At 40.5% G+C, this 13350-nt stretch overlaps 1 protein-coding gene across 2 annotated transcripts in view; it reads right to left on the reverse strand.

Annotated features, from left to right (window-relative positions):
* Positions 1-12959, reverse strand: part of LOC117426960 (voltage-dependent L-type calcium channel subunit beta-4-like) — a 47738-nt gene extending 34779 nt beyond the window's left edge. Inside the window, exons 1-2 of one of the 2 annotated variants that reach the window (XM_034925480.2) lie at positions 12719-12959; positions 11579-11662 (exon numbers count right to left, since the gene is read on the reverse strand). In XM_034925480.2, coding sequence (XP_034781371.2) covers positions 11579-11662; positions 12719-12919 — 285 coding nt within the window. In that variant the 5' untranslated portion in view covers positions 12920-12959. Of the gene's footprint in view, positions 1-2795; positions 3151-11578; positions 11663-12718 lie in introns of those variants that run through there. The other variant, XM_034045234.3, reaches the window with a different exon arrangement.
* Between the last annotated feature and the right edge of the window lie 391 nt (positions 12960-13350).

Consider the following 13350-nt stretch of genomic DNA (forward strand, 5'->3'; position numbering starts at 1 on the left):
TGCTGGTGTGTGTGTAATCTGGGAGGGGTGCGCTGGTTGAATTGCTGGTGTGTGTGTAATCTGGGAGGGGTGCACTGGCTGAATTGCGGATGTGTGTGTGTAATCTGGGAGGGGTGCACTGGCTGAATTGCGGATGTGTGTGTGTAATCTGGGAGGGGTGCACTGGCTGAATTGCGGGTGTGTGTGTGTAATCTGGGAGGGGTGCACTGGCTGAATTGCGGATGTGTGTGTGTAATCTGGGAGGGGTGCACTGGCTGAATTGCGGGTGTGTGTGTGTAATCTGAGAGGGGTGCGCTGGGTGAATTGCGGGTGTGTGTAATCTGGGAGGGGTGCGCTGGTTGAATTGCGGGTGTGTGTAATCTGGGAGGGGTGCACTGGCTGAATTGCGGGTGTGTGTGTAATCTGAGAGGGGTGCGCTGGTTGAATTGCGGGTGTGTGTGTAATCTGGGAGGGGTGCGCTGGTTGAATTGCGGGTGTGTGTGTAATCTGGGAGGGGTGCTGCTTGTTCGGTTTTGCGACTTCCCTTTCGGTTCATATGATTCCCTGTTAAATTGTGAATCAGGATTTACTGCCTTTATTACATAAAGAGATCATTATTGCTCTACTCAGTTTTGGAGTAGATTGCCAATACCCTGCCTTTTGGGTGAGGTTACTCCAAATAAATCAAAATGCTAAATTTTGCAATAAACAGGCGAAATCTTAAAAGGGACAATACCCAAATCTGAATAATTGGCACAACCCCACAATAAACCCTTACCAGTTTCTTATATATAATCATTCAAATGGGTCTATATGACCTGCTACGCATCCCCAGGAAAATAGGGTAACTATGGCTGGAGAAACTACCAGTCCTGGTCTTTGGCCCAACCCTGGTCTAAATTGTTTAATTGAACCAATAAAATGTCCATCCAAACTCTTAAGTAGTTAATGAGCGCCTTTTACCTGTTAAACCTGGAGTGGAATGGTCTGGAGTATTCCATGCTTGGTGGTTACATTTCAATAGAAAAAGTTTTTTTTTTTTTAATGAACAATAAAACGTGATGAAATGTCTAATCAGGGTTGTGTATCAATGCCAACGTGGGTGATTTCTCCCATCCAAGATTCACACCATTCATGTAAATGATTCTATAAATATATTTTGTTTCAGGCAGGTCTGCTTGGTTTTAAAATAATTCTGATCTCGTTGGTGGTACCATGGTAATCCCAATTCCACACTCACTCAGTCAGAACCTGTTTAAATGGAATGCTTGTATTTCCCAACCCACTTAGGTCAGGACACTTGAGCCAGCTTCCATCCTCTTAACAGCAAATTACCAACAGTGTGCGAGTTCACTGTACAGTACTATATATAGTGCAACACTCCCTAAAACATTGCCATATAAATATATATATATAGATAGATAGATAGATAGATATAGATATTATATATATATATATATATATGAGAGAGAGAGAGAGAGAGAGAGAGAGAGAGAGAGAGAGAGAGAGAGAGAGAGAGAGAGAGAGAGAGAGTGTGAATGCCTGCCTACTTCTGAGCCAGAAACAGACACAGGTTTAAAAGGACATCAGTAACAGCATGTGTTTACATTTATTTCTGGTGTTTTATTGCTGTTGTTATGGTAGCGACTGACCATTACAAAACAGTGACAATAGTAACATGCATATTTGGGGAATGACTGGGTGGGTGAATGTTGTTTAATAAAGAAAGTCGACGCAGCTCTGCTTCAATGTACACACGACCTCGCACATGGGCACAAAAATTACTGCAAAACATTAAGAGTACAAAATCAACATAACACTGAAAAATACAGTATCTCCAAACACTATTTCCAGCGGCCAATTAAGCTTGTTTTTCAAACAGCTTTGAATTCTGACAGGCATTCAAACGGACTGTCAAGTATTTTTTTAAACACCTGCACATGATTTTCCAAGAGATTTTATTTCGGCAGAGGAGTATTTTCAGTTCGGTCTGCAAATAGTCTTGTATAATATATAATATAATATGGAAACCCAACTGACTCACAAACAATCAGCCTCAATTCCCTGTACCTGGTTCCACAATTTTGAAACAAATACTAATTTAAACAGAAAAAAGGAGGGGTGTGGGGCTAACAAGATGCACATTTTTAACCAGGGATGTTTCTGAAATCAAGGAAAGGGCAAGGTTTTCAATAGAACCTCAGTTTGTGATACATACATTATAGTAGCAGATACTGGAGGCATGAGCCAAAGCTGGAACAAGAATTTGATCTTCCTTCCAGCAAAACACATCCCCATATCTAGTGCTCTGAGGGTTTAAAACAGGGCACTGTGTTATGACATTGGAGTATTGTCCCTTTAAGTGGAAAATAAATGCAGCCCATTACAGGGGGCTGTAAAATTCTAAATGAACAAATCAATATCCTACAGGAACAATCGGGCTGCACTTGATTAGGCAAAACTATCCTGACCACCTTGTATTTCATCCTAAAAGCATCCCGGTGATGTAAGACATACAGTAGAAGCACCCTCCATCTAATCTGTTAAACACAGCCTGTGACAGGCTCGTCTTGCCTTTTTTTTCCATGCACATTAAAAAATGAATGGCCTGATAAAACAGCATTTAATGGAGGATTGCTGCAGGTGACACTGAATTACAGGCATTCTCATCCGCTGCGATGTGTAATAAACACCATGCTTTATTTTACCTAGTCGTCCTCCCCCGTCTCCCCTCCACCGGCCCTCCATAACACAGGCAAACCCTATCGAAATACTGTTACCCAGAGATCACAATAAAAAAATGTATAAGCACTCACCGCCTCCGAGTCTTCGAATCCATGCAGGTACAAATTGTCGTACATGGAGGTTTAATATTCCAAGAAGCACCCCTTGACAAATGAAAAAAAAAATGACATAAAACTGAAAAAAAACCACAGAAGGATGGAGAGGAGAGGGGAGGGAGGGGTGACAATAACCCAAAACCACTGAAAAAAAAAAGAAGAAGACGACAAATAGGCCTACACTGGTTTTCTTGAGCCTGCTAGTGAATTGTATGCGTATCCCCCAAGCTGAGATGCTGTTCATTCACATTATAAGAGAGGAAGGTTATCCCTAGAGGCAACCCAGACCTGGCATTTTATCTGCCTTCCAAATACTGAGCAGGAAAGCAAATCCTTCCTCAATAAGATCCTGATGACAAAGCGGAGAGGGAGGCAGCCGATTGGCTGGGCTGTGCTCCACTCAGCAGGAAGAACATTCTCCTTGACTGTGAATAAGAAAAAGAAAGCAGCCTTTTCTATCGCCTGCTGCCTGTGTCCCTCTCCCTCTCTGTCTCTCTCTCCTCTCCCATTTCCTGGAAAGACTGATAAAATACCATGCTTGAGATTACAGTGGCATGTAGCATTCCGTCAGACTACATCCACATGATTTCATGTCTACAGAAGCTCTCTTGTTAATGCCAAAGCAAAATTATCTGAATGTTACTGACTGAAAATATATACATACAGTATATTATATATATATATATATATATATTATACACACACATCCATTTTTTGCATGATGTGAAAGCCCATACACTCCTCCCTCTTTATACAGCACACTGCAGATTAGCTTCAAAATATGCTGGTTTGCATCTGGATCATAATGCTGATTTTATTTTGCATCTGATCATCTGATCACGCAGTACTTCAGCAGCCACCTGAATCATCTGAGCAGTAATGGTACAAAAACACCAAGACTGGTCTAAAATTAACTCACTCATCTTTCCAGAGATGTGCATACTGAATTTTGCTAAAGCCCTAGTATTTAGCCTAGTATGAACCACAATTATTAAATAAATCTGAATTAACAGTGTTAATACAATCCAAATGATGTGCACGAAAACATTCTTTACAGCTGTATTTAAAAAGTAACAAATAACAAAACAAAAGGAACAACTTGCAGTGCTTGCATTAAATAATAACACACACTTATCATAGTTTATATATATATTTTTGTTGGTAGTTTGGTAAATACAACAAATAGGATAACAGCGCCCTTATTAAACCCGCATCCTAGGGCCACAGTCTAAATAAAGTGACCAGTACAGTATGTGAGCTGTTAACTCAAAACCACTTTGAGGATTTTATTACTGACTAACTGTGTTGAGGTTCCATGACAAATAATATTAGAACAAGATTTTTTCTTTTATTTCAAAACTGTTATACGACAACAACAAAAATGCATGCCTGTATATTTTGCGATGTACACCTCAATGGCATGTAGAAAACGTGAGGCGAGATAATGTTAGTGAGTGGATTAAAATAAATCAAGTGTGCAACGGCTGGTTTCACAGAGCCCAACGAACACTCCTCTTGGAATACCTCCCCTAAGGTAACATTCGGCAGTCCAGGATTAGCACAAATCAGGCTCTTTGAAACGGGGGAAGACATTAATCTGTCAACAGAAAGATAGCAAGCATCCTGTCAAAAAAAGTGTCTCATTCACGGGTACTAGGGAAGCAGAAAGTTGCGAGATTCATCTTCTAAACAATCTGGTTTTATTGATTTGTCCAGATGCCAGTCCCAGAATCGACAATGAGGCCAACAACTACAATAAACATGGTGCAAGAAACCTCATTCACCTGCACACACACACAAATCCCAATGAGTGGATCCAAATGAGCTGATCCAAATGAATGGATTCCTCTGAACCTCCTTCTGCCACCCACAGTCCTTAAACAGAATGAGTTCTGCATTGACCCCTCCTTTTAATTGTGCCAATCCATTGATGTTATCTAGGACTGAAGTACCAGTGCACACTAGAGTCTTTACATTTTATAAATATTGATTGTGGATCCCATGAAGAGAGGGTATGAGCTGAAAAGACTGACCATAGAAGGATAGGTCAGTACAATAAAGGATAAAGAAACACATTTAAAATAACGACAAAAAATGTATACACAAATATATACTGTGTACCATGTATCTGTACTGTTTTCAACACAAATAAAATCATTCTTTTTTAAAGTTACTGCATTAATATTACCAGCAGGGGGCACTAGAGTAACACACAACTGCAGAGACGTGCACAATAAAGTCCTTAAACTGCTAGGACAATTTAATTAGCATTGCAATACTAAAGCCACCTCTTTTGGTTTTGTTTACCCTTAGCTCCTAAACACTGCTCCTCCATTGACCTGACTGTGCATTTGCTATGAATCAAGATAATAGTTTAAATATGAATTTTCAGTTCATTGGTTCTCAGGTACGGTGCTTTCTGTACCTGTATTTTGTACAATGTGAAGAATGCTTCGACATTTCTTTTGCAAATGCTTTTAAATCAGATAAAGCAAAGCTGTTGCTAAAGGCAACCCCAGGTGTTCAGAAACAGCCTTGCACCGCTCTACTGTAGAATATTAGAAATATAAATAAAAAACTCAAACCCTGTTCTTCTTCACCTCGTCGTTATTACTGTACGCGGTGCTCACAGTTACCAAAACTGCAGGCCCTTTTCTTAACAGAAATCATCAAAACAGCCGCCACTAACACATCCATCAAGGCAAGACTTCTCTGCACTTAGACACCATAGTCGACAGCGTTTTCAGACAGTGCGTTTTTTTGTTCTTGCAGTTCACATAGACCTGCCCTGCCTGTTTTTGGACAGACACTCTGATTAAGGCCTTTTCAGTTAAGTGCTGCAGTGGTAAATAGGCTCATTAAATGAATCAACAGATTTTATCTCCTAATGAGGTAAGCAGAGAAGGCTGACAATCTAGAAAAATACAGCTCTATGGGACTTTTTAGTTTCTAGTTGAATGTAGGATTGTGGGTTTAAAGGTATGGAGCATCCTGTACAGCCTCTCACGTGGGTCTGAAAGGTTATCTCAAGTTCTGAACAGAATCTATAATGATCAGTCTCATTAGGTGCTCATTGAGGTGCAACCAGTAGCAGAGCAGAACTGAATTTGAACTGCATCAAGAATATTTTGTGAAAAGACCGATTTGTATAGTGCTTTCCTAGGGCAGCGATCCCTGGAAGATGTGTGAACTATATGACACTACAGGAAGTACTGTTCTCAGCACCCTTCTGTGTCAGCATCCTGTTGTAACGATTGCCCTCACAGGCAGGTTCATTGATTGCTAGTAAAGCATGCTCACAGCTGGTAGATCACACAGGGTTCAAACAAGAAAGGGCCTTGGAGCCGGGGCTGCTGTTGGAAATGACAACTAAATTAAAACTACACTACAGTTTTTGAAATTTAATTAAAAAAAACATAAAATCGTCCATCTCATCAAGGCTGACAGGTGGGGAAGGACATTAGCGTTACACTGCAGGTCAGGCGTTGTGCACAGAAGCTGGTTCAACACGGCCATTCTTCCCCACCTCACTTCCCCCACAATGCATTTGTTCTGGAATAGTCAGTGAGCCTGGCAAATACTGATGTAAGCAGAAACAATAACAGAGAGTCATAAATAACAGGATATTAAACAGGCAATGCATTAAATGTCAGGGAAATGTAGATGATGCAGCGTTTCTCTTTAAGTACAACAGACACAATAAATGAGGCACCATATATAAAAACAAACAGTAAGTTATGCTTTTCAACAGGCATTTATCATCTCAAACAGTAAGTTATGCTTTTCAACAGGCATTTATCATCTCAAACAGTAAGTTATGCTTTTCAACAGGCATTTATCATCTCAAGTAGTTCTCTTTTTATGATTTACATGTGGTTTCAAGCCTAATCTACTCACTGAGCAAGCAAAGCTATAGTCTGGCTTTTCAACCCTAATTATGTTGTTGCTATGGGAACCATCTACATTTCTAATACTCCTCTTTTTGCTATGTGCTACTTTTGTGAATAAATAAAAAACAAAGCTCTGTGTTACCATGGAGACACAAACAGGTCAGAACATCTGCTGGACTGGATTCAGTGTAATTCAGCCAGTCGAGGGAGGATACAAGTTCTCCTGAGGATTCCAGGCCCAGAGGCTCAAAAACCACTTACTAACACATTTTCTTATATAACTCAGATACTCTCGCACCTAAAGAACTTGAGGTGAATTAAGTTTAATTAAAAAGACCGATCGACCCACAAATTCACAAATGCAGCCAGTGTCGTAAAAAGTACTCTCTCAGGCGTTTGTCTTACAATTGAATGCAATAGCTATTGATGAAAAGCACTTCCCTTAAGGATAGTTCTCAGGGCAGACCCCAACATTTCAAAATAACTGGAGCCACAGACATAGTGCAGCTAAACAGCAGCCCAACCCCAACGCTGCTGTGTGTAGATTCACTGCAGTCAGTTCTATTCATACGTGTAAGTGGCTCTCCCCTCCTCACAATCTGTCCTGTTCACAGCATCTCTAGTGTTATTACAGTTGATACAGTTATCCTTCTGACAAAAATCTACAATTAATGTGTTAGCAGCATCAGTGGCGAGAATGAATGATTGCGTCAAGCTCACTAAACAAAGTCCAGAAGTGAAGTGTGCAGGCATACGCAGTGTCGACAGAGGAGAGCTTCAGATTCTTATGACTAATAATGAGTCTACCTGCCCAGGTCAGCAGCAATGTGATAGCAGCAAACTAGACAGTGAATCAGTCATGAAACAGGGAACAAGTTTAATTCCAGGACTCATCTGTTACTTCTTTATATTATTGAGCACAGTAACTTCGATAATGGGTTGTAAATGTTTGGCTCTGGATGAATCCGTTTCAGATATTTATTACGCACCTTAAATCCGGAGTACGGTGAGGTCAGCTACGAGAGAGATGAAACATGTCAGCTCACCAGGGTAGTGTGAAATAAATCCACTCGACAGTGATTTTTTTGTGTTTGCATGTGGACCTGTAGTTATTTTGAACAGGGACGATACAGTCCCTCTCTCATTAAACGTGGGGGTCTAAAGTAGATGTTGGTGTTTTGGGAGATGTCTGTCTTGCAACAGCTAACAAACCATTATCCGGAACTCCCTGACATGTTTTGCTAACCAAGTTGCTAAACTGGGTCCCTTGCGACTGGCACATTCATGATAGAATATCACACTTCAAAATTGCTTAGTGTATGCTGGGGGGGATTGGGGGTTATATTGCCTATGATATTTTCTTCCCACATACCTGTCCAATATCTGTCCCTGGGTGTGAAGTACAAAGCATATCCACTCATCCCGGTCATTGTGGACGATGCTTTCTCACAATAATCTGGACAGTAGCAGATCTCAATACCACCTCCTGAAAGTTAATAAACCTGAGTAAAGAGCTATATGAAGACCAGAAAATGATGTATTGTCATAAAGCTGGAGGATACAAGAAGATTTCCAAGCAATTGAGTATCCCAATTTCAACTATTGTTTCTATTATCAAGAAGTACAAGACTCATGGTACTGTCACAACGCTCCCTCAGTCTGGAAGAAAGAAGGTTCTTTCACCAAGAACAAGTAGAAGAATTGTGAGGAAGGTTAATAACAATCCGAGATTGACTGCCAAAGATATTCAAAGTGAATTGGCTGCAAGTGGGACTGGGGTTTCCATTTCAACCATAGTCGAGTATTGCATGGTGAAGGTCTCAATGGTCGCAGGCCAAGGAAAAAGACACTCTTAGGAAAACGTCACAAGGACTCACTTAAAGTTTGCAACACGGCATTTGAATGATGGATATGAGTTCTGGTCAAAGGTTTTGTGGAGTGATGAAATAAAAATGTAGCTATTTGGTCACGCTGATTACGTTTGGAGAAAGTCTGGTTAGGCGTACAAAGAAAAGAACACCGTACCTACTGTTAAGCATGGAGGTGGTAATATCCTTCTATGGGGCTGTTTTTCCTCTAATGGCACAGGAAATTGAGTTCCAATACATGGTAAACGGATTCCATAGAATACCAAAAGATATTGGCCAATTATCTGAAACCCACCGCTATAAAGCGCAACTGGACGTTCCAACACAACAACGATCCAAAGCACACATCAAAATCTACTTCAGAATGGTTAAAGAAGAATAACATCAAGGTTCTGGAATGGCCAAGTCAAAGTCCCGATCTAATTTTGCGTTGAAGAATGGTCAAGCATCACTAAAGAATCATGCCAAAAGCTCATTGACAAATATCCTAATCGTTTAAAAGAGATTATTACTGCTAAAGGTGCCTCAACTAGCTATTAATTTAATTTTCCTTGTCAGGGTATGAATACTTTTGAATTTGCATTTCTGGAGTTTTGCAAAAAAAATTGCTAAAATAAATAATCTATTTCTTGTAACTTTTTCCTCATCCACAAAAGCAAAACTTTTGCTACAAAAGGTTTTTCCTAAAATGATTTGTTTTTGAGAAATTTCAACTTTCCATTGGGATATGTAAACTTTTGACTACAACAACTGTATAAATAGATTTTGTGCACCTGAGCTGTACAATCCCTTTCCCTCCGTCTCTGTTGACCTTGCCTGCAAATCGGAGCCTCATCTCATTATTTTACTATTTCCCACGGGTTTCAAATATAATTGGAAGCATTTGACTCACAGCTGTGCTATAGATAGATAGATAGATAGATAGATAGATAGATAGATAGATAGATAGATAGATAGATAGATAGATAGATATGTTAGTGAGGAACAAAAATGGTTTTGTACAGGTAACAGAGAGTAACATATATCCCACAATCACAGTACAATAAACACCTGTGTCTACCTGCACAGGTACTGCTATAAGTTTGTCAGAACACATCTAAATGTAATGTGTCAAAACTGCTGTCAATGTACAGTACTCAAGGACTTGCATTTCTGTTGGATAGAAAAAACACAAAATGAGATCAACAGAAAACAGTGGGCTTTAGTTATCAGCTGTGACCTACTTTTAAAGTATGCATAGCTGAAAACCATCTGATACCCACAAGAACTAAAAGAATAGCTGATGATGTTATTTCTGCGAGTCATGCGGGGCTCCCTGTTGTGTTCAATATTCCAAACAGGCGTCTATATGCTGGAATATGTGAAACTAAACCACCTGCAAACAGCAATCCCAGTGCAGCTGTAACTCGTGATAATGATGCTACTGAAATATCTGTAGGTTACCGTGGGGAAACATTAAAATGAAGGGTGCGCTCCGAATGATGTTAAAGGTGCATTGTCCCTGTGACAGAAATACAGTGATTCTTGGTGGTAATTCTCCCTCCTGACCTGTGAGGGCACTAAGTAGTCCCATCTCTAATTGTTGATTATTGTTATTAGTAGACAGCTAACACATTCCGGAGCTGTCGCCAGAGGCCAGCACGAACCCGGACCTCACTACACCTGTGTCACGATAATTATTGTATTTGCACCACGAGCACTACAGCACGCACCCAGGACTGGTGACCGTGTTTGTGTATTTTGCGTGTGCTACTGACTGTGTTTATTATTTGGGACTGCAACCCGTTTATTTATTCCAGTGCATTACACATTGCTGTGTATTGCCTGGAATTAATGTTTGGTCCCCAAACCCGGATTAATTAAAAACCTGTTAATTGTGGACTACAATTGTCTGTCTCCTGATTACGGACTGCATCACTCCTGCACCTGCACACTGCAGCCACAGTCCCATAAAACTTAAAAACATTGATCGTATGTTTCTAAGTGTCCCATGGTCTCCTCTGGTGGAGCACTGTCCCAGAATACAGTACTGAAAAACATGGACTGTATGTTTCTAAGTGTCCCATGGCCTCCTCTGACCAAGTTGAGAGTATATTTCTCACAAACCGTTTGCTGTGTCAGGCTCACAAGTGAAACAAGTTTATTGCAAGTCATTAAAGCTAAAAACGTATTTAATCTGTTTATCTACATTTATACTAGGAGCAGCAATGTGGAGTAGGGGTTAGGGCTCTGGACTCTTGACCTGAGGGTCGTGGGTTCAATCATAGGTGAGGGACACTACTGTTGTACCCTTGAGCTAGGTACTTTACCTAGATTGCTCCAGTAAAAACCCAACTGTATAAATGGGTAATTGTATGTAAAAAATAATGTGATATCTTGTAACAATTGTAAGTCGCCCTGGATAAGGGCGTCTGCTAAGAAATAAATAATAATAATACTAACTTAGCTGCTTATATGTTCCAGTGGTGTCATGCCTTTTAATACATATTTCAGCGATGGCTACCATATGGGAGTGCAGGACCAGTGCAGTCTCTGTGCCCATCCAATCCTTCACCTTCCTGCAAAGTTAGTGAATCACAGTGGTTTATGCGAAGTGCGAGACCAATAAACATACAGTACTTGAGATCTTAGACAGTATTCAAACCCTGGCCTCTTGAGGTTAAAAAGGCTAGCGCATTAACCTGCTGCACCTGTGTGATGCACTGCCTATACGGTGAGATGAGATGAGGTTAAGAGCTCTATAACCATGCATGTAGATGAGCCCAGCTCTTTTGCACAGAGGTTAAGACACTTGCTTGCGGTGCACAGGGTTGCCGGTTCACGCCCAGCTTCTGCCCTGTTTGACGCAACAAACCCTGGAGTTAGAGAAATATTTATGAAGATGAGACGAATGCATATTGTAGCGATCATTCATAATGGTAATTGTCCCCCTCTTCTGTTCTCTTTTAGGCAGATTTCTGAAACCCTGTGCAGGGCTTGGCTTGCTCCTCTCCTCTCCTACCTGTCTCAGAATAAAGCTGGTGGAGGTGGTGCTGCCATCAGATCTCTTTAGTCTGCTTCTCCTCGACTGGGTTCCTCTAGTCACCTAGGTAACAAAAGTAAACATGCTCATGTATACAGTGAAACCAAGGGAGTTGGTGTCTATAAATGGAATGTCTGAATAACCCCAGTACAGTCTGGTGGGGGGCGGAGGGCAGGTGTTGTTACTGTGGGTTTGTGTGGAAGGAACACACCTGAAGTATCAGTCTTGACTGTCCCTCATTTCACGGCCATTACAGCAGCTTGTTTTTAAAAAGAAGCAAAAAATCAGAACTAGGTCACCACCCATTTTTCTAAACTTGATTCACACCAAAACAGCTGTGTGTGTATTTTTATTTTATATACTGTGTAATTCACACTCAATTGAATGTGGCTCCTTTGAGAGCCATGCTGTTAGTAAAGCAAATCAGGGTTTACCTTGCACTTTTTGTGATTTTTATCTATATCTGTGATATACAACACAATTTGTATAGTCATGCAAACTACTTTATATGCATAACCACATCATAACTTCTTATGTGTTTGACACTGGCCGCATCACATTATGGATCCAACGCAGCATCCCTAAACATTGAAACAACAGGAAATGCAACACAAAACGTCGTTTTCAATGGGATACATTAATTAACCAACACTATGCACGCATTGCACACCTGTCACAAACACGTTCAATGTTTTGTTTATTGTTTGTGTTACAAACAATAAATCGTAAACCGTAAATGCGTTAAACGTGACACAGGCGTCAAAATGTCCTAACAGCTGTAACTTCACTCAGAACAGCCATTAACAGAGATCTATAATCTCAGGTTCTATCTTTTAAAAATATGTTTTAACCAAAAGAAAAATATTTCTAGTGGACACTAACAGCATAGCAATTTACGGTCTTTTCTTAAGTGCAATAGTAGCATGCCTAATTTGTTTAGTTTCTTTAAAACACGTTTTTCTGTTGTACACACTAAACTTTTATATATTGTATTGCTCAACAAACCCTGACGAAACATTTTTTTTATTTTATTTTTATTTTTGTCTGTTGTAACCAACACAGAAAGCAGCCACAAAGCAACAACAACCAGCAACCCGTTTTTTTGTTTGTTTTTTTTACCTGAAAGATGGGTGTTTGCAGTCCATCTCCAATCATGTGTCTGGTGTAAAGCTGTCTGGACATCTCCGATAGATCATTTGTCCAGGTGGGAGATTCGTTTTTTCCCCAGACAAACGGTAATTTGAGAAGTGAATTGTCAGTCCCGGCCTCTGTGTCTGGTATTACACCGGCGAGTGGCTGCGTGTGGCTGTGGAGCTTCATTACCTGAGGCTGCCAACCATCGCTGCTAAACTGCAGTGTGCACGACATTTCGAAACACCCAGATGGTGTCAGCGGCACTGCTTTATACGCACATTTCCACGTGGACTCGATCGTGGATAGTGGACATGTGCAACAGATTATTTCAGCCTCAAAAATATTTAACATTTAACATTTAGCTCCTGTCCCGCCCCCTTTTACTTTGGAGTTCTACACTAAAATATAATTCCTTGGTCTCGTTCAGCGCTATCTGAAAACAGACCTTTTTGTAATCCTGTTTGTTTACATTCCCCAAAGGTAGTTACTGCAGCAGTATGGCTGTAAGACGATGGACCCTGGTTACAGCATTTCGGTTTTACATTAATGTGCAGTAAAATAGCAGCAGCAGACATAAGTTCATGATATAGAACTAAAGGAGAGACTTAACGTCGTTT

This window comes from Acipenser ruthenus, chromosome 11, assembly GCF_902713425.1.
Source record: "Acipenser ruthenus chromosome 11, fAciRut3.2 maternal haplotype, whole genome shotgun sequence".
Lineage (NCBI taxonomy): Eukaryota > Metazoa > Chordata > Actinopteri > Acipenseriformes > Acipenseridae > Acipenser > Acipenser ruthenus.